The following is a 17,659-nucleotide window of genomic DNA, read 5'->3' on the forward strand; positions in this document are numbered from 1 at the left end:
TGAAGGAGACTAACTCCACTTAGGAAAGGAATCATGATACCATTCACCCTCCTATAAATTCGCGTAAGAATTAGGGAATAAAAGATCTATTAGCCAATTGAGAGAGTTCTGAACACCGAGACCTCCGCTACCAATAGCATAACGAGTTAAGCTTCGGATAGATCTCCCCGAAAATACCCTCAGCACCCTCTATAGCTCACAATTTTTACCGTGCAGGTCTCCTTAGCAGAATTGAAGACACTTCCTGACGTTAGTCCTACCTCCTGATACGTCACTAAGATCAATCCAGTTTTAGACGTCATCAACTACTAAAAAAGAGTTTTTTTTATGATAAGCACCGGATACTTGGATCACCCCACTCTCCCTAAGTTCCTGATAAATCACAGGATGTTGATGTGAAAAGTTGAACATGAGTCCCCCAACTGTAAGGATTCATCCCAACCAACTCGGCCACTTCGAGAAAGTCAATGGAGGATTGTCTAATGCTTTAAGCAATTAGAATCTAACAAAAATATAACATATTAATATTAATATACAATTTTTTTTGAGCTTCTACATATCATGAAAGAACTTATAAGTCTTGACATCCTCTATTATATATCTTACTGAGCCAATGCATCCTAGTACTGCTACAATGGAAAACCAGGAAGCAATAGACACATTAAGGATCTTCAATAAGCAACTAAGTTTGGTGTTGTTGGGCATCCTTCCAGATTTAAGGTATGCTATTGCTGGGAAAACAAAGTCCAATGGAGTGAACCCAATTGCTCCACAGATAGACACAAAGTCACCAAAAAATGGCATGGCTGCTGCCACAAGTGTGATCAGAACAATGTAAATGGAGGTGAATACTAGCCGGATTAAGCTGTTTCTGAAAGGGGAATGGTTGGTAGTTTTCTTTGATAGACTTGTTTCTTCAAAGTAGGCATACGTTGGCCTGCAATAGATCTGCATAAATGGAATTGATATTGTTAAGAGAAGGCAAAACTAGCCTATTGTGGATTCCCTGAAGCAGAGTTGCTTTTGGGCTTTGCGAGATGCCTCTACTGTGGATTGGGGTTTTGGGTCTAGGTGCAAAACAAGGCCTCAGAGTCTCCATTGAGAATTGGACTTTTGGGCCTAATTCAGTTGGGCTCACTAAAAAAATGTATTTTCTTTTTTGTTAAATCGAGAATTCTCAACCCAACATGCTCATTTGACAACTGGACCAGCTCTAAATTGGAGCTGTAGACCGCTCCCGGTTGGTAATAGGTAAGATCAGTCCAAAGCTTGTGGGGGAGAACGAGACCGAAGCCCATAAAGAAGAGTTAACTCAACAAAGCCTCTAATAGGGTTTTGGCCCATGCAAGGAAATAACGTCGAAACTGTTAGACGTGAGAACTAAACTTGCGAGTTGCGACCTTCCGCATTTGTAAGAAGTTACTATAGTCAATTTCACCAGTCCAACCAAAACTTATTTGTAAAAAAAAATTGGGCTTTGAAATGTAAAAGTGAAAATTGGAACATAACCTGATAGCAACCTGAAATCTGAACCACAGCGAAGAGATTAGCCATGACAATTGTCCATTGTGGATGAGTCAGAGAAGCCAATATGTAAGGCTGGACATTTGATCCAAATGCCCAATACCCAAAGAAGGCCAATTGCCAATAACTGAAGACAATAACACTATATGCAGCTGACACACCCTTGTACATATACTTCTTTGCAGGCTCCTTCACTGTATTCTGCAAAGAAAAGAAAAAGGAAAACCACCTTCAGTTCAGTCATTTCCACATTTTTCATTGAAACCAAACAATTAGAGACTAAACCCAGTAATTATAATCTGAAAAAAAACCTGTATTTCTGGAAGCATTGCATCTCCAAATGAGAAGGCAATGGCACCAAGAGCATTGAAGGCCCTAAAAATCTTTTGAGGATTGCTTCCTTGCAAACCATAAGTAACTGAACTTCTATCCATATTTTTACCTAAAATTGATGCGGAAAATAAACACGATAACAAAGGTAAAATACCAGCGAAAACAGAAGAAGCGGAGAATTATTGAATGAAACGTTATAAAAATGTACCATCATATATGGTGACACCAATTGTTGTAGCAGCAAAGCCAATTGTGCAGAAGGTGCACAAGGCATTGACCCACCTCAAGGAGTGGATATTAGGGAGTTGGGAGAGGAAGAGTTCAAAGACCCCAAAGAATATGATGAAGTGCTGCAATGTTAGTGTTCCTTCCTTGTGGAAATGCTTGTAAACTGACTGCATGGAAAAATTGTAATCAAATAGCAGCAACCAATTAATGTAAGTTCTGAACGAAAATGTCAAGGATGCTAGTGTTTTTGTCCCAGTTATCCCAAATAATGAGATGCACGTCACATTATCCATATGAAATATTGTGCGTCTATCCCAACATTTGGGATAACCGAGACAAAAAAACGTTGGATCCGTAAGACTGCTGAGTTTTGAATAAAACCTTGAGGCTGCTTCCAGCAGCAATTTGGATGGCAATGTTATTGCCCAAAGAAGCCACCTGCTGAAAGAATGCAATCGCCCAGTAACCCCAGAACCCTTCAAGACCCACAACAGTATATGTATATCCACTTATTATTCAATAATTGATATTAAATTGTGAAACTAAAAGGGTAATGAGGATATGTGATACCAACCAAAGATGCTGTGTGCAAGATGCCTGTATGTGATTTGTTTCTTGCCATTCCATCCCCACAAAGAAGCAATCAACAGACTTGAATACCATGTTGCAATCGTTGCACCCACTAAACTGCTTACCCCTGAATAGATATATATATATATATACACATAAGTAAAATCTGCATATAGACTAAAAATTCCACATTCGGTCTGGCATAATCAAGCCGAGTGATTTACAAATAAAGCTCAATTCTTTCTCATATTGAATACACGCTTTCTGATATTAAGAAGTAACGGCGACAGCTCATAAATAACAAATCTGTGTGACCCGTGACCCAGAGCGGACAAAATTAAACTATTGAATTCAAGAGAGTGAAGGTATGTAATTACCGAAAGGCCAACCGAGAGAGGCTACAGCGAAAGGAAGAGGAGCATAAGCAGCAGGGGTTGCTATAGTAGTTGCCACGTGGAAGGCCGCGTGTTTCCACGTGCCTTTGGCTTCATTAGTACTAGTACTGCTGCTCCCCGTTTCTTCTTCTTCAAGGGCTTGTAGTACTCCATCTCCATGTTTGTCTGTCTGCGACTCCGGTGGTGCTGGATTGTGATTAGGCATCTTGGACTTTTCTTCTGCTTCAGGGACTCTGTCCTGGGACAAAGTGATTGAGGTGATTTTTTCTGAACGCCGGTCGACGCAAGGCGGGGGAAACAGGGCATTCAAAGTCAAAAAGGTCGTTCTCTTTCTTTGACTTTTTATAGTGCTTATGTAATCTCTTCTACATTTGAAGTTTCAACGTTCAAGTTTCAACACTGACGAAATGCTCAAATTAATTCTACTCCCTATACTAATGGTTTAAAAAAACTATTTATTGTGAGAAATGTTGTGTTAAAACTACCAATACCCATATAATAATAGCACCTAATGGTTGATCAAATCATGCACCCATACAAGAAATAAGCACATAAATCAAGCACATAAGAAAGAGATGTGAAATTTAAGTACGTGGTGGTTCGTCTTAAAACCTACATTCACGGGCGATAGAGATTGTTTACACTATGTTGAAGAAGAGATAGAGAAATCCACCATATACAACAAGATCAAACTCTCTCTCATGCACAAAAGGTGTATTTCTCTCTCAAATGACAACTTTCAAATTGTCTATGCGATAGGGTCAAAACCCTTACACATTTTTATTTATATTGTTCACCTTGAGGTTCAAGTTCCCGTAAATACATGATTGGGTTTATAAATCACACATGATTGGGTCTTGTAACCGATGTGAGACTAATTCTTTTAACAGAATCATTAACAGTAAACAGATTTTGGGAAAGAAAAAGGAAATTATACACATGGAATAGGAATCAAAAGCTTAATATAGAACCATGCAATTTATGATCATAAAAGAGGGATGATGAGGGGTTTATCAACTTACTTTTTATGTGGTGAAAAGAAATTCATGCTTTAATGGCTTTGCTTTACATCATATTCCAAAACTAGCAATAGCTAAAACATTGTAAAGCATAAAATTCTTCACATTCTTGAAATGAACTATACTCCTTTAGCTTTAGTTTTTCCACTTTTGTTTCTCATGATTGATTCTTCTTTTTTGCACGAGTGAAAATGTTAATCAATTAGTAAAGCATAACATGAGTTGGAAGGTATCTTATGTTGGGGATATTTGCGACACATCTCCTACTGCTCAATTGGGGAATAAAGAACAACAATGAAACCTTACAATCTCACAGTACAACATTAGAAAGAAAAAAAAACAAAAACAAAATATGATGTTTTCATCGAGTCCTCATAGCTTCCTGACAAAGTTATAGAATTGTCCTATACGGACGCCCGCAAACTTTAAAATTTATGAATGGTTCATCTCAACCATTGAATCTGACAAATAATTGAGATTAATGATAAAAAAAATTAAACACAAAATTTGACCCATTCGAGTTGTACACGGGATGCCAGATTCTAGCGACTATTTCAATGGGAAACTGGTGGAAAATGTGTTGAATGATAACGTTGGTAGTCAGGGGAGACGTTGAAGTTAGTTGGATCGACGACAGGAAAAGACGGCGATTTCACAACTTCAATCTTAATTTCCGACGTGATTCTGCGTGTGGCTAGTAGTAAAGGTTAGTGATGATCGGGAGTTTTTATGTGTGTATGTGGATGTGGATAGTTGCCATTGGTTCAACTTGATTTGTCTTAGTTTCCTGTAAGGTTGTGAGCGTGAATGTTTTATGGTCCAATATTTAATCCAAAATCATTAATATCTTTGTTGTACTGTAAACATTCCTCGTTAATTAATAAAAACGGAAGCACTACATGATCATAATTTATATATTCATAACGTGTCCATAACTAATTAATATGAAAAAAATGTGGGGACCATAACTAGATAATATAGAAAAAAGTGTGCGGACCAAATTAGTTGGGAGGATGAGAACCAAAAACCACACACACGAAGACAAAACGGATAGAGATTAGAGAAGCGGGGGTCAACGGCAAGGGGACCCGGTTCTCAGTGCTCCAACGGCGCAAGGTAATTTATTCGCATAGTTGCCATTGGTTCAACTTACAGTTTAGATAAGCGAGATATGAATTGTTGACATCCGTATCATAATTGATATGGGATACTCCGCCTCAGTCGCCTTAATCATCGGGGTGTGTGGGGCCAGCAACTTGGTGAGGGAGATATTTGTACAAGGAAGTCGCGCGTCCACTAGGAGACTTTTTGAAACTTTAAAGCAAAGTTAGTTTGAAAGACAAGGAGTAGCTTGTTGGGTTTGGCTTTTTTTGGCTTTGGTCAAGTCTCTTCTATTTTGTTTCCTTTCTTCTGGTTTTCTTAATTTCTTCTTCGTTTTTTTTTTTTTTTTTCTAATATTCTCTTCAAAAGGTCAGGGTTTTGCTTATTGTCAATGGATTTTCTATTTGGTTTATCTCTTGTTGTTTCCATCATTTTCCTTGCCACAACCTTTGACTCACTCTTTAGATGACTTGGTCCGACCATCCAAGGAGTCCATTCTCTAACGGCAATGCGTTTTCATTCTCTATTACTCTATTCATACTAACACCGTATAAAAAAAAAATGATGACCGATAACGACACCATACAAATTTACAATTTACCCGTTGGACATCCGATATGTGGTTAAACTCAAGCCGTTAGGCTCATGTGCACAAAAGTTTATCACATGACGACGTACATGTCTCACATTTTGAGTTTATAGTTTGTCTCTAAAAAGATTCACCACTAGGCTATCACCCAAGTTGTTGATACTGTCCAAACAACTTAACTCTTCTACTTTAAACACAAATTATTACTTGCACAATGCATAAGATTTGTTTCTTTCTCACTAAAACTAATAATCTAATCACATTAAACTAAATCTTCATCAATAATCAATGCTTATGTAAATACTCGTCCAATCTGTTTAAACGCTCAAATGTGTCCAATAAAGACGATAACATCAAACGTCTGAGGTTAGGGTTTAGGTTCACTGATTGTTGGATGCTTTTGTAAGGAGATTAATAAAGTATATATATATATATATATATATATATATATATATAGAGTTACATGGATGTTATTTTTTTTAATTTGGGCTCCGCCAAAAAAATTGATATTGTTATAATTAGATTATGTACATATTATTGTTGGAATGATCACACCCCGGTTAATAAAGTTATTTTTTTTAAACCTAAAACGATAACATACAAGTTTATCATTTTGATATTCGATACGGAACTAAACTCTATCCATCCAGCCCGCTCACATAGGAAATTTTCACTTGTTGATATGATAAGTTAGGTCAAAGACCAATGCGTAGCCACAATGATATTGCTCCCAAATGAGAATTGAACCTAGAAATTCTCGAGTCCATACGGTTTGGCTCGAGATAGATTCACCAACTGGACTATTAACCAAGTTTAATATAGTTACCTTAATAGTGTATATGTAAATAGAGCACAATAAACCTAAAGTTTTTATGCTAATTTTATGAATTTTATCATTGACTAAATGAGATTTGAAAAGTCTAAAATATACTCTTTTTTTTGGTAACGATTAGCATATAAATCTTAAATTGATTCCTATAAATGGGGGATTGGAAATGGATATGTGGACTCCACAATTCGTTTAAAATTGTTGAATTTACAATTTAAATACAATAATTTGGGAAACAAATCCCTTGAAAAATCGGAAAGTGTCAATAATGTTTACAAATCAATGACGAAGGTGTCTATTTTTGATAAATCATTTTAATTGTATAATCCAAGTTGACACGCTGCACTAAACTAAGCATATACCGAATTCGATTCCTACTTGAAGCAATATCTTTATCGTTACTCACTTGATTTTGACTAAAACTTACTTTACTCAGTTGGAAAATATCTGTGCGAATGGATTTGAAGATTCACATTTATGCGCATATCGAATATGCAAAGACATTATTTTTATGGTGTCGTTATTGGTTAAAAAATAAAAAAATTCACCACTTACCTAAAATCTAAAGAGATTGCGTGTACCAACTTGAAGGGAATCAAAGATACATAATTATCGCAATTACACGGTTAAAAATGAATCAACAAAAAGGCAATTAATTATTGAGCTTTAATTAATCGAAGCACAGAGAAAAAATAAAAAATAAAGCTGAGAAGAAAGAGAGAAAAAAAAAAAAAAAAAGGCAAACAAGAGTCTTGAACAAGGGACCCACCCCCCTCTAATCTATGAGACAGAGACGGCAGTTTCATTTCTGAAGCTGCTTCTCTTGCACAGTTTGTTTGAATAAATTTCATTTTTTTTTCACTCTCTGGGGTTTTTCTTGAATTCTTGGTAGATTTCTCCCTTTGAGAAAAAACCATCTATATATATTAAAATTACATAAAGGTGAGAGCTTTTGTATTTCTTATGGGGGTGTGAATTCTCAAGCGAAGCGGAAGTCTCTGTTTCACACCTTTCAATCGCCAAACCATGGAAGGAGAATCTAGGTCTTGAGTCTTGACAGCTCCAAAGTATAAACAGGTCTGTTTCTTAGTCATTTTTTATTTTTTTTACCCCTCAATTCTTGATCGTTCTGTAATGGAATAACTCTATCTGTTCTTACACTTAATTGGGCTTTCTCCCATTCTCAATCAGTTTCAGAATACCCGGCTGGGTCTGATCTCTTGGGTCTGTTCTATTTCTGATAGATTGAATGTTGAGATGTTGAAATTTTAATAAAAAAAGCCCTTTTGGATTTTGTGGGTGTTTTGAAATATGGGATTTTGACCACATATGCATTTTCATTTATCTTGAAGATCTATACTCGAGCTAGAAGATTTTCTGAGATATTTTGAGTTTTGTGGTTTGTGTAGACTTGGCGTATTGGGTTTCGGAATTAGGGTTTTGGGATACCATGGAAGAGGTTGAAGAAGCTAACAGGTCAGCTGTGGAGAGCTCCCACAAAGTGTTAAGTCTGTTGAGTTTGCCCCAAGATCAGGTTCAGTATAGAAATCTAATGCTGGAAACTGGAGAGGCTGTGTTTAGGTTTAAGAAGGTTGTTTCTCTTCTCAATACTGGTTTAGGTCATGCAAGAGTCAGAAAGCTCAAGCAGTTACCAAACTCATGTCCCAAGAGTATTCTTTTAGATTATCAACAGAATAGAACAGACAATCCATCCAAAACTCTGCAGTTACTTCAGTCTAGTTTTCAAGAGAACCCACTTGAGGGATTAGGCTCAAATGCTAAGAACTCTCTGTATATGGGAAACCCAACTTTGGAATTGAGCTCAAATGGGAAAAGTCTTCTGCAGCTTGCTCAACAGACAACATCATCATCACAGTATAACTTGCTCCAACAGCAGCAACAGCTACAGCAAAGGTTGCAACTTCACCAGCAGCAGCTGAAACAACAAGCTGAGATGATGTTTCGTAGGAGCAACAGTGGTATAAACCTGAATTTTGATAGTTCTAACTGCACACCCACAATGTCATCCACTAGGTCCTTCATATCTTCCTTAAGCATAGATGGTAGTGTGGCTAATATGGATGGAAGTGCCTTCCACTTGATGGAGTCTCATCGTGCCTCTGACCAAAATACACAGCAATACAAGAGGAAGTGTTCTGGAAAGGGAGACGATGGAAGCGTGAAATGCGGAAGCAGCAGTAGATGTCACTGCTCAAAGAAGAGGTTGGTTGGATTTCCTTGCCACGATCAGCTTGTCAGTTGCCAGTGTAATGGTTTTTCATCTTCAAGAACTCTAATGGGTTATTCTTTTGACAGGAAACATCGGGTGAAAAGATCAATCAAGGTTCCTGCTATCAGCAACAAGCTTGCCGATATCCCTCCTGATGAATATTCGTGGAGAAAATACGGTCAGAAGCCCATAAAGGGTTCTCCTCACCCTAGGTGAACTTCAGTTTTCCTTATTTGATGTAGTTGTATATTGTTCTGGTGGTAAAGAATGATTGACTAGTCTGTTAATAATGCTTTAAGAATCATATTATCTTTGCTTTTGTAGAATTGCTCATTTGTTTTACAGTTTTTTTTTGGCGCTTGTTTACCGTTTTATGTGCATAAAGAAACGAGATTATTAGATCAAAGGTATGAGTAACATCAATTGAAGATAACTTGCGAGAAAACCATTTAAGATGGTATGAGCATGTACAATGTAAAGATAGCGGTGCGGGAGTGAAGAGAATCGAGAGAATTTGTATAGGAGAGAGTAGGAAATGAATAGGATGACCTAAAAAGATATGACTTGAAGTAGTAATAAATGATATTGATTCAATAGGAGTTGATGAAAGTATGATCCTAGATAAAAATAAATGGCATAATCTATACACGTAGTGGATTCTCGTTGATTTTATCATAGACTCGTGTAGCCGACCTCAAACTTTTGGGATAAAGGCTTGGATGATGATAAATTGATAATGATTAGTGATAGCAGAGTTTTCTTTCCATTATTTTGGTGGAGGTGCAACAAATTGTTGTATGGATGAAGTTGGTTTTCTCTAGCGCACATTCATCATAGATGGCTATAATTTTCAAATTGTGCTCGTATTCCATATGATTCAATGGTTCGTCGATTGTGCAGCAGTAACGAACTGGTTTCTGTATAATTATGTTTTGTTGTTTCTCATTTTCCTATGGTGCTTATTTATATATGGAATTACTTATTCTTAACTTTTGTGAAAGTTCTGATGATGTTTCTGTTTTTGAACTTTTTCAGGGGATATTATAAATGTAGCAGCATGAGAGGTTGTCCTGCAAGGAAGCATGTGGAGCGGTGCTTGGAAGACCCGTCCATGCTTATTGTGACCTACGAAGGGGAGCATAACCATCCAAGAATACCATCACAGTCTGCAACAACATAATCCTCAAGAAGAGCTTCACTAAAATGCATCAACCCCCCCTTGTGCAATTTATGTCACTGTTATTTGTGATTGGCTTGAATGGCTCCTGGACTTTTTTTGCGTAGTTTGAGTATGACATATAGCGGGAGCATTGTGGCTTTTGGAAATTGGCATTCCGATCTTTTTGAACTGTTTGGCAGGTGGGTGTAAAGCCTTGCAATGAACTGAAGAACAATGTGGATTTTGGGGGGTGTTGAATTGTAAGGGATCTTTCATGGAAATCAATGTTTTAAGCATTTGATTAGTTTCATTAACTGCCTGCCTCCAATGTGGTTTTGTTTTTAATTGTCGATTAGCGGTTTTCTGCTGGCTTTATGTCTCTAACCGGCGTAGCATACACACAAGAGCGATAGTTGTGGATCGCTAGGTATTAACATATTAGCATCTAATCTTACAAATAATGTAGTTTTCAGATAAACCCGTTACTCATAACATGCAGTGAGTCTAGGAAAATGGAACCTAGTTGGTTCTCTCCGGACTTGTCTATGATGCCTGAGGTCGAGAGTTTGAACCAACATGTTGGAATGTTTTTTTATGGAATTATGGTTTTGTAGGTTTGTTCCACTTTCAGACCCCTATTCACATGGGCTTTGGTCTAGTCTTATATATCGTCAGCTTAGTACAGCCGTACAGGTTGTTTTGACGGTTAGAGATTTATGTCCACACAATTGTTCGAATGACATGTTAGATTGAGTTGTTTCTCGGTTGAAAAAAAAAAAAGAAAAAGACACCTAGCACGATGTTCTCTTTTGTGTGTGCTTGTAAGGAGGCAATTTGAGGGCCTCAAAAGGAGATTAGAACCCCTACTCCAATAACAATTCTCTTTGCTGCTGTTGTTTCTTGCTTTGACTAGGAAATCATGCAAGATCCACAAATTGGGTTGCAAACAAGGCATGTGACTTCAAAGAGGGACCAGGACCAGGACCAGCATTGGCAAGCAAGCCTTGACATTACTCTGCATTATTGGATCTCCATTAGCATTTATCTCATCTTCCAGATTTTCAATCCAATCAGGCCAAAGACATTCTCTCTGTACTCATGTGGACTAAGGTGTCTTCTTTCTATTAGCTGTGTAGGAGAATTATTGTAGTTATCTACTTCATTCGCAACATCCAACTTCTGTGGCAGGTCCCATAAGCGTAAGTAATGCTTCAAAGAAGCAATTTGAAAGATTGATGTCGCTAAATTGTCAATTTGTTTTGGGTTGGTGTTACTTTGTAAATAATCAATTGGTTATTCATTTCTCACCTAGTTTCTCGTTTCACTGTACAGTGCATGTTTTAGGTGTTAAATCACTAACCCATTTAAAGTTTTCAAAAACAAACATAAGACTATTTAGTATTGGCGAGTCTTCTACATTGTAAACACTTGGAAAATCCTGAATTCAATTTTCACTGGGAATAAAATACCATTGTGTCCACACGTTAAGTTTTGACGTAACTTACCCTATTATTAAATGAGATTTGTGTTCGCACGTCAAGTTTTGACGTAACTTACCCCGTTATTAAACGAGAAATATCTATTTCCTGTTATTAAATGAGAAATATTTATACACATATATATAACGATACAAGTTTAGACCCATCGATTAGCAGGGGGAAAAAAGTCCTCCCGAAATTGTCAATATAGTTATGATTCTCTCTCCATTGGATGAATAAGGTTAGACTCATGTTTCGTCACAATTCATTATGGTTGCTCCAAACAATTTTTCTTAACCTTAGAACAAAAGTAAGAAAAGTGGGCCTTGCCTCGACTGGAAAACACACAAATGAGTGATAATTGAAACTTGTAAGCCCAATATTGAATCCACCACAAAGAAAAGATGTCTACTAACTATAACATAAGTAATCTGATCAGTGATCATTAATTAAAAGGAAACATCAAAACAAAATTCAATAAAGTTCACCAAAGATCACAGCAATCCATATTTCAAAACATAAAACAAGGCATATGCAGCTTCACTTCAAAGGAATGAATCTGGAAGAGTGGGTAGCACCGATACCAGGCCTTCCATGCTTGACAGGCTTGTAACTGATGGAAAATTCAGCTAAATAATGGCTAATCATTTCAGGCTTGATTTCAACTTGATTAAAGGTCTTGCCATTGTAAACGCCAATAACGCTACCAATCATTTCAGGAACTATGATCATGTTCCGCAGATGAGTCCTCACTGGCTCCGGTTTTTCACCGGGTGGTGCCTCCCTTTTCTGTTACAGCAATCATGATAAAAAATTTTGAGAAAAATGCACAAAGGGACAGAAATAATTATCAAAATGCAATTTAACAAAATCACAAGCTAGCATAAACAAAATGCAGAAAATAAATTAGTAATATTTCTGAGTTTTTTGAAAAAAAAAAAATTAATTGGTGAATGCTGAAAGAGCACCCATTAGTAAGTGAATCTTAATTGCACAAAAAAGATATATGTTCAAGTAAACCAAAATTTGCAAGCCCAAAGGTTTTCCTACCATCCCCTTTTAACAAAATCCAAAATCCCAATTCTACTCCACTGAGAATTCTGTTATTTCTTCCCAAAATCTCATTCCCACACATGCACAAGTCGTCATCAACATCATCCAAGCCTTTATCCCAAAAGTTTGGGGTCCACAAGTCATCAACGAAATTATGTCTACGATCCCTTTCCGCGTCTTCGACTTCACATTAAAGTTCAAGGTTCATAATTCAAATTCAATAATCATGCAAACACCCACAAAAATTCCATGATCCATAATACTATTAACGAAAGCTCACTTGTGCATATTGGCGAGAGCAGATAAATAAAATAATTGACCAGATATTTGTATTCAAAGGCCTCCATGTCGGGGAGAATATGTCCAAGGAATGTTCGTAAGCAAGCACACACACCTACAAGCGTACATGGCTTTGGAACCACATGAACACAAAGCTCAAGCTATTAGGTTCAGGGCCCATCTAAGTATAACAAACTGCTTAACTTTCTAATACTTATCCAATATGAGACCTCAATCACTTGTGAATTCCCAACACTCTATGCCTAGAAGTTTTCCATGCAGTAGAAAAATGAATAAATAGAGATTTTATAAAATCATAAAACCCCAAATTTGCTGGTTAAGTGGTGAGAGGCTTTTATTCACCAGATGCTGCAAAACTTAAAACCCAGCAAAGACTCCCACCAATGACACTTGGTCCTCTCATATCCCATAGTTGATTTCTCCGAACAATTGAAACCCCTATTTCAGTAAATGGATCTTATCTGCCTACCAATCAATATCACTCACAAGTCACAAGTCATACCCTTCCTCTACACGCCAAGTTATTTCTCCATTTCAACAAACAAACTATAAATCCTATAATCCTTTTCCATCCAAAGTAACTCCCAAAACTGTAGTCATCAGTTTTATTTCTTGTGCTAACCAAACTGAAGCATGCAATAAGAGAGAGCACACTAATCAAGATCCCTAACACATTGGCTCTACAGCCAATGAGATTAGATCAAAACTAAGTTACAGTAGGCCTTAGGACATTCTTGGTCGTTGTCATCATCAACATCATTATCTAAGCCTTCCAGACACATTCCCTGAGTTGCCAAAGGGATTTTTGGTACAATCATCATTTTCGAGTTTTAAGATCCAAAAATCCGTGACACATTGCTTGTATGTACCAACGAGATTTGATCATCTTTAGTTTAAGCAAGGCCTTTGGACAATCTTATTACACTCACCCCTTTCAAATTGAATAACCAATACTAGATGATCCAACCAAAGCAATTGATTATGTGCAGGACTATCCCCACTCAGGAAATAAGAGAGTGTCAAACAGCATATAAAATGATGTACTCTTTTGTATGGTTTGGATATTTGGAGTGGAATCTAAGTAACATTGGTTAAAAAACTCAATCCCTTATTCCATTATGAGCTAATTTCCAATCCTCTTAAGTTGAATCAAGAACAAAGATATGCACTAAGTGTTTCACAGCCTAGACCCCAGGAACCAGTGTGGTAGGCAAGTTAGGCTTGCTCACTGGGTGCCAGGTTAAGCAGAGCCTGGTCATTCAGGCTCAATGTAGCATGCAATCAGCCTGAAGGTATATTTGCAAGAAACAGTTCCTTGTCTTCCAAACAAAATTCTCAGCCTTTTAAAAAAGGCCATATACATCAAGTCCAATAAATAACACATTATGTGATTCAATTCCGTGAAATCATAAGATCCACTTCTCATAATCAATCGTAATATCATTAATCAAAATGAAGAGAACATGCAAGATAGGTAACTCAAAGAGCACTCACCGCCTTGCGAAGTTTCTTGATCAAAGCCATTGGCTTCCGCTTCAGACCACGTTGAAACCTGGTACCATTTCAGAACATGAATTTTATTTCAGCACAAAAACCCAAAAAATAACATCGCAGTACAAATTTGTATCAGAAAAACGTAAATAAATAGCGATGCCTTCTGCGAGCACGAGCGGGGAAGAGCTTGACGAGCTCATCAGTAGACATGTCCAGCAGAGCATCCAGATCAACTCCTCGAAAGCTGAACTTCTTGAACGTTCTTTTCTTCGGTAGTCCAGCAGCAGCAGCAGCATCGACTTCGACATCCGCCTAACAAGCACAGACACGAGATAACATTGTTATGAGAAATCATTAGCCCTTAAAAATCCCCGTTTGGTTCCTCGGAATCGCCTCATCTATCTTTTCCCTGAGAAATCTCATACATAAAAGAAAAAAGGGAACAATGGCTTCTCAGAGTTAGAGCTCGAACACACCATGGTTGCTTTGGAGACGAGAGAAGCAGAACGGATTCGACAGCGAGAGTGACGGCAGCGGCTAGGGCTTGGAGATCACGGATGCGAATATATATCATACCCGATTCTTTATCGGGTACCACATGTGATCCGTGCGGGTCGGGTGAAATGTTACGAATATTAAAAGCACACCCACGTATTTTATCGAAATACAAATACACTCCCCATAAATTCAAAACTTATTATGACCTCTCTCTAACTTTTAGATTTCACCAAAGAATCCCTCAATTAGCATTATCTGTCTATTTTTAACCATCATAGTGTTAACTCTAAGAGGGAGGGTTAATTTGGTCGTACGTTGTCAGAATAAGCTACTGTCAAATACTATGATTTTTTTGGTTCAATTCTCCTCTCAAGCGAATTTCTTTGGAAACACCCTTATGGATTAAATACGTTGTAATTGTATGATGAGTGTGGGATAAAGAAACTCTTGTGACCCGAATTTACCATGTAAGACGGGGTTGACAATTGAGCCTTGCATTTGCCATTTAGTTTAAAAGTTCAGTAGAATCTATTTTCATTCTAGCTTTCAACATCGAACTTTAAATTTGTATCCAAAAAAGGTTTGGTGTTTGTATTCAATAACTTAATTAGCCTAAAAGTTAAGAACACAAAGAAAGCACCAAAATTAGCATCTTTGAAGTCCACTACTATGTATTTATGAAGATAACAAATACCCATGTAAAATGATAATGCGCTATATCTCAATATTGGTCCTAATCCTAGTTCATTTCAAAATTAGTCAATTTGTGTCATTGTGTGTTTGGAGATTCTAAGTGTGAGTGTCGATGGAGGTAAGTAAACATAAATACGGAATAGTATAATTGGTAAGTCAAGAATAAGATACAAGACTGGATTCCCTAGTTCCACAGCACGAGTTCCTTGGATTGAACAAGAACAATTTACGATTTCTCTTTACCATTGATGACATCCAAAACTACCTTCGGTCTTGGTGACGTATCAGGCGATAGGACTAACATCATATGGTTTCCTCGATTCTATTGAGAATGACCTGTACAGTGAAACACATGAGCTAAAAAGGACCCCGAAAATGTGACTTATCATCATATACTTGAAGAGAGGAGAGCGATCCAAGTATCGAGAGTTTTGTTGTTGATTATATTCGCAAGCGGACAAAATCGCACAAGTAATAAAGAGTGAATAGAGTATCGTCCCACAAGGATGTTTTAGCAATCTCAAATTGATGACAAAACAAGCAATTAGCACACTAAAATGGTAAGCGAATTGTTGCTTTGGTTTTTTTTTTACCTAATACTAAACAAGTGAATTGAAAGAGAACTAAGTACACTTAAATAATTAGCAAAGCAACCAACCAGAAATTTTGTTTCAAGCAAAGTAAACACTAAGGTTCCTAATTTCACCACTTCTTATCCAACTAAACTCCATTGGTTCATTAATTCTCATTTCTCAATTTAGTTGTTGACAATAGATTTCCAAAATTATCCAATGCTCTATTCCTAGATACACTGAAAGTATTTTCAATAGATTCCCTGTTATTCCTAACATTCGGTTTCATATCAAAAATCCCTTAAGCATAATGGAAATCAATTAATGATTGCATAAGTCTTGAACCTATATTCCTATGGTTCATACAACCTATGTCTTCTATGGATTCTTGCAACCCTAGGTCTATCCTTCCGGTTTCAACCTAGACTAGACATCATTCAAATGGTGATCAAGCATTTGAAAGCAATAAGCATATCCACAAAAAATCAACAACATAAAAAGAGATTCAAGAACAAGAAACCAATTTCATTTAATATTCAAAGAAGGGTTCCATTAGGATCCTTAGTTAGAGGATTAGTTCCTCATAACTAAGGAATACACTTCAAAATCAGAAATGACAGTCATTAAAATACAAGAATAAAGAGAAGAGAAGGAAAAACCCTTTAACCCTCTTTTGCTTGCAACAATGGCTGCTGTAGAGAGGTCTCTCCCAAAACCCTAGGTTTTTGCTCCCCAAGATCCACACTTAAAACCCTAGAAATCTAAGCTTATATACCCCCCACGACCCAGAGTCGTTTATCTCACACTTCTATGTCGTTTTGAGCTGGTCTCCCTTGACTTTTGGTTAATTTCGGACAATTGAAGGCCTCAGAAGTCGCAAAATTACTCTGGCCGATCGATCGGTTTTTGGTCCGATCGATCGGAATTCTCCACTGTCCACTTCAGCTAAATCAGCGTCCGATCGATCGGATATTAGGTCCGATCGATCGGAATTCTTCACTGTCCAATTTATTGCTCATTCCTATCCATTAAGCTGCTTTTCTTCCATTTATGCTCCGGAACCTGAAATGTGCAAATAACATTCTTTAAGCAGCATATAATTCGAATTAACTCTTAAACAATGCAAGATTTCATATAAAATGATACACAATTATATGAATATAATTGGCATATCAAGTTTCCATGGTCCCAGAGACCCATGCTTCACCATCATTAAAAAAAAAGCATTATTACGCAACTAAGCATGGTCAAAAATTCAATGTGTGAAGTGATATTGTGATTGCTAATTGACATTAAACTATTTTGGCACTATTATTGCCACCATGGCAACGTCAATCCTTGCATGTACAATCCAACGGCTTTACAAGGCAACATTGATTACCATAAAAACAACACTAACAACACCAAATCATATTTGGCCATATCCATCTATATATAGCAAAAACCATGAGCTAGTATTGTTTTATAATCTAGAAGCCCTATATGCATGTGTTAAGGATGAAGCAATGGGATTGAAAAAGGTAAAAATATAAAATATCTAATGTCATTGATATATAGTAAGATGTGTAAAACATAATTTACTTACCACTTATAT

General features: G+C 37.0%; 3 protein-coding genes across 7 annotated transcripts; 1 reads left to right on the top strand and 2 right to left on the bottom strand.

Annotated features, from left to right (window-relative positions):
- Positions 1 to 503: 503 nt before the first annotated feature.
- Positions 504 to 3,348, bottom strand: LOC120007811 (GABA transporter 1-like). The gene is made up of 7 exons (XM_038858265.1): positions 3,033 to 3,348; positions 2,660 to 2,782; positions 2,467 to 2,561; positions 2,066 to 2,252; positions 1,836 to 1,966; positions 1,510 to 1,725; positions 504 to 948 (listed from the first exon to the last, which is right to left on the bottom strand). The coding sequence occupies exons 1-7, from the start codon at positions 3,253 to 3,255 to the stop codon at positions 553 to 555; spliced, it is 1,371 nt and encodes a 456-aa protein (XP_038714193.1). The 5' UTR covers positions 3,256 to 3,348; the 3' UTR covers positions 504 to 552.
- Positions 3,349 to 7,400: 4,052 nt separating this feature from the next.
- LOC120007768 (probable WRKY transcription factor 21) lies at positions 7,401 to 10,291 on the top strand. 5 transcript variants are annotated; one of them, XM_038858195.1, is made up of 4 exons: positions 7,401 to 7,665; positions 7,780 to 8,811; positions 8,905 to 9,030; positions 9,854 to 10,291. In XM_038858195.1, exons 2-4 carry the CDS (start codon positions 8,039 to 8,041, stop codon positions 9,996 to 9,998), a joined length of 1,044 nt encoding a protein of 347 aa, XP_038714123.1. In that variant the 5' UTR covers positions 7,401 to 7,665; positions 7,780 to 8,038; the 3' UTR covers positions 9,999 to 10,291. The 5 variants fall into 5 exon arrangements, with proteins under 5 accessions (XP_038714123.1, XP_038714125.1, XP_038714126.1 ...); XM_038858197.1 differs by having other exon boundaries at positions 7,998 to 8,811; XM_038858198.1 differs by having other exon boundaries at positions 8,025 to 8,811.
- A 1,495-nt stretch (positions 10,292 to 11,786) lies between these two features.
- Positions 11,787 to 14,866, bottom strand: LOC120006978 (40S ribosomal protein S15-like). Its single transcript, XM_038857105.1, has 4 exons — positions 14,779 to 14,866; positions 14,463 to 14,614; positions 14,303 to 14,360; positions 11,787 to 12,244 (listed from the first exon to the last, which is right to left on the bottom strand). Exons 1-4 carry the CDS (start codon positions 14,779 to 14,781, stop codon positions 11,996 to 11,998), a joined length of 462 nt encoding a protein of 153 aa, XP_038713033.1. The 5' UTR covers positions 14,782 to 14,866; the 3' UTR covers positions 11,787 to 11,995.
- Positions 14,867 to 17,659: the final 2,793 nt, after the last annotated feature.

This window comes from Tripterygium wilfordii, chromosome 10 (assembly GCF_013401445.1).
Source record: "Tripterygium wilfordii isolate XIE 37 chromosome 10, ASM1340144v1, whole genome shotgun sequence".
Taxonomy (NCBI): domain Eukaryota; kingdom Viridiplantae; phylum Streptophyta; class Magnoliopsida; order Celastrales; family Celastraceae; genus Tripterygium; species Tripterygium wilfordii.

Coding starts and splice junctions, on each gene's coding strand:
- LOC120007811 (XM_038858265.1), bottom strand. CDS start 3,255: ATGCCTAATCACAATCCAGCACCACCGGAGTCGCAGACAGACAAACAT. Junction 2,253..2,466: donor CTGCTGGAAGCAGCCTCAAG/GTTTTATTCAAA, acceptor TTTTCCATGCAG/TCAGTTTACAAGCATTTCCA. Junction 1,726..1,835: donor CAATGCTTCCAGAAATACAG/GTTTTTTTTCAG, acceptor TTTTCTTTGCAG/AATACAGTGAAGGAGCCTGC.
- LOC120007768 (XM_038858194.1), top strand. CDS start 8,039: ATGGAAGAGGTTGAAGAAGCTAACAGGTCAGCTGTGGAGAGCTCCCAC. Junction 8,812..8,904: donor TGTCACTGCTCAAAGAAGAG/GTTGGTTGGATT, acceptor TTCTTTTGACAG/GAAACATCGGGTGAAAAGAT. Junction 9,031..9,853: donor AAGGGTTCTCCTCACCCTAG/GTGAACTTCAGT, acceptor GAACTTTTTCAG/GGGATATTATAAATGTAGCA.
- LOC120006978 (XM_038857105.1), bottom strand. Junction 14,361..14,462: donor CCCGCTCGTGCTCGCAGAAG/GCATCGCTATTT, acceptor AAATGGTACCAG/GTTTCAACGTGGTCTGAAGC. Junction 12,245..14,302: donor TCAAGAAACTTCGCAAGGCG/GTGAGTGCTCTT, acceptor TTGCTGTAACAG/AAAAGGGAGGCACCACCCGG.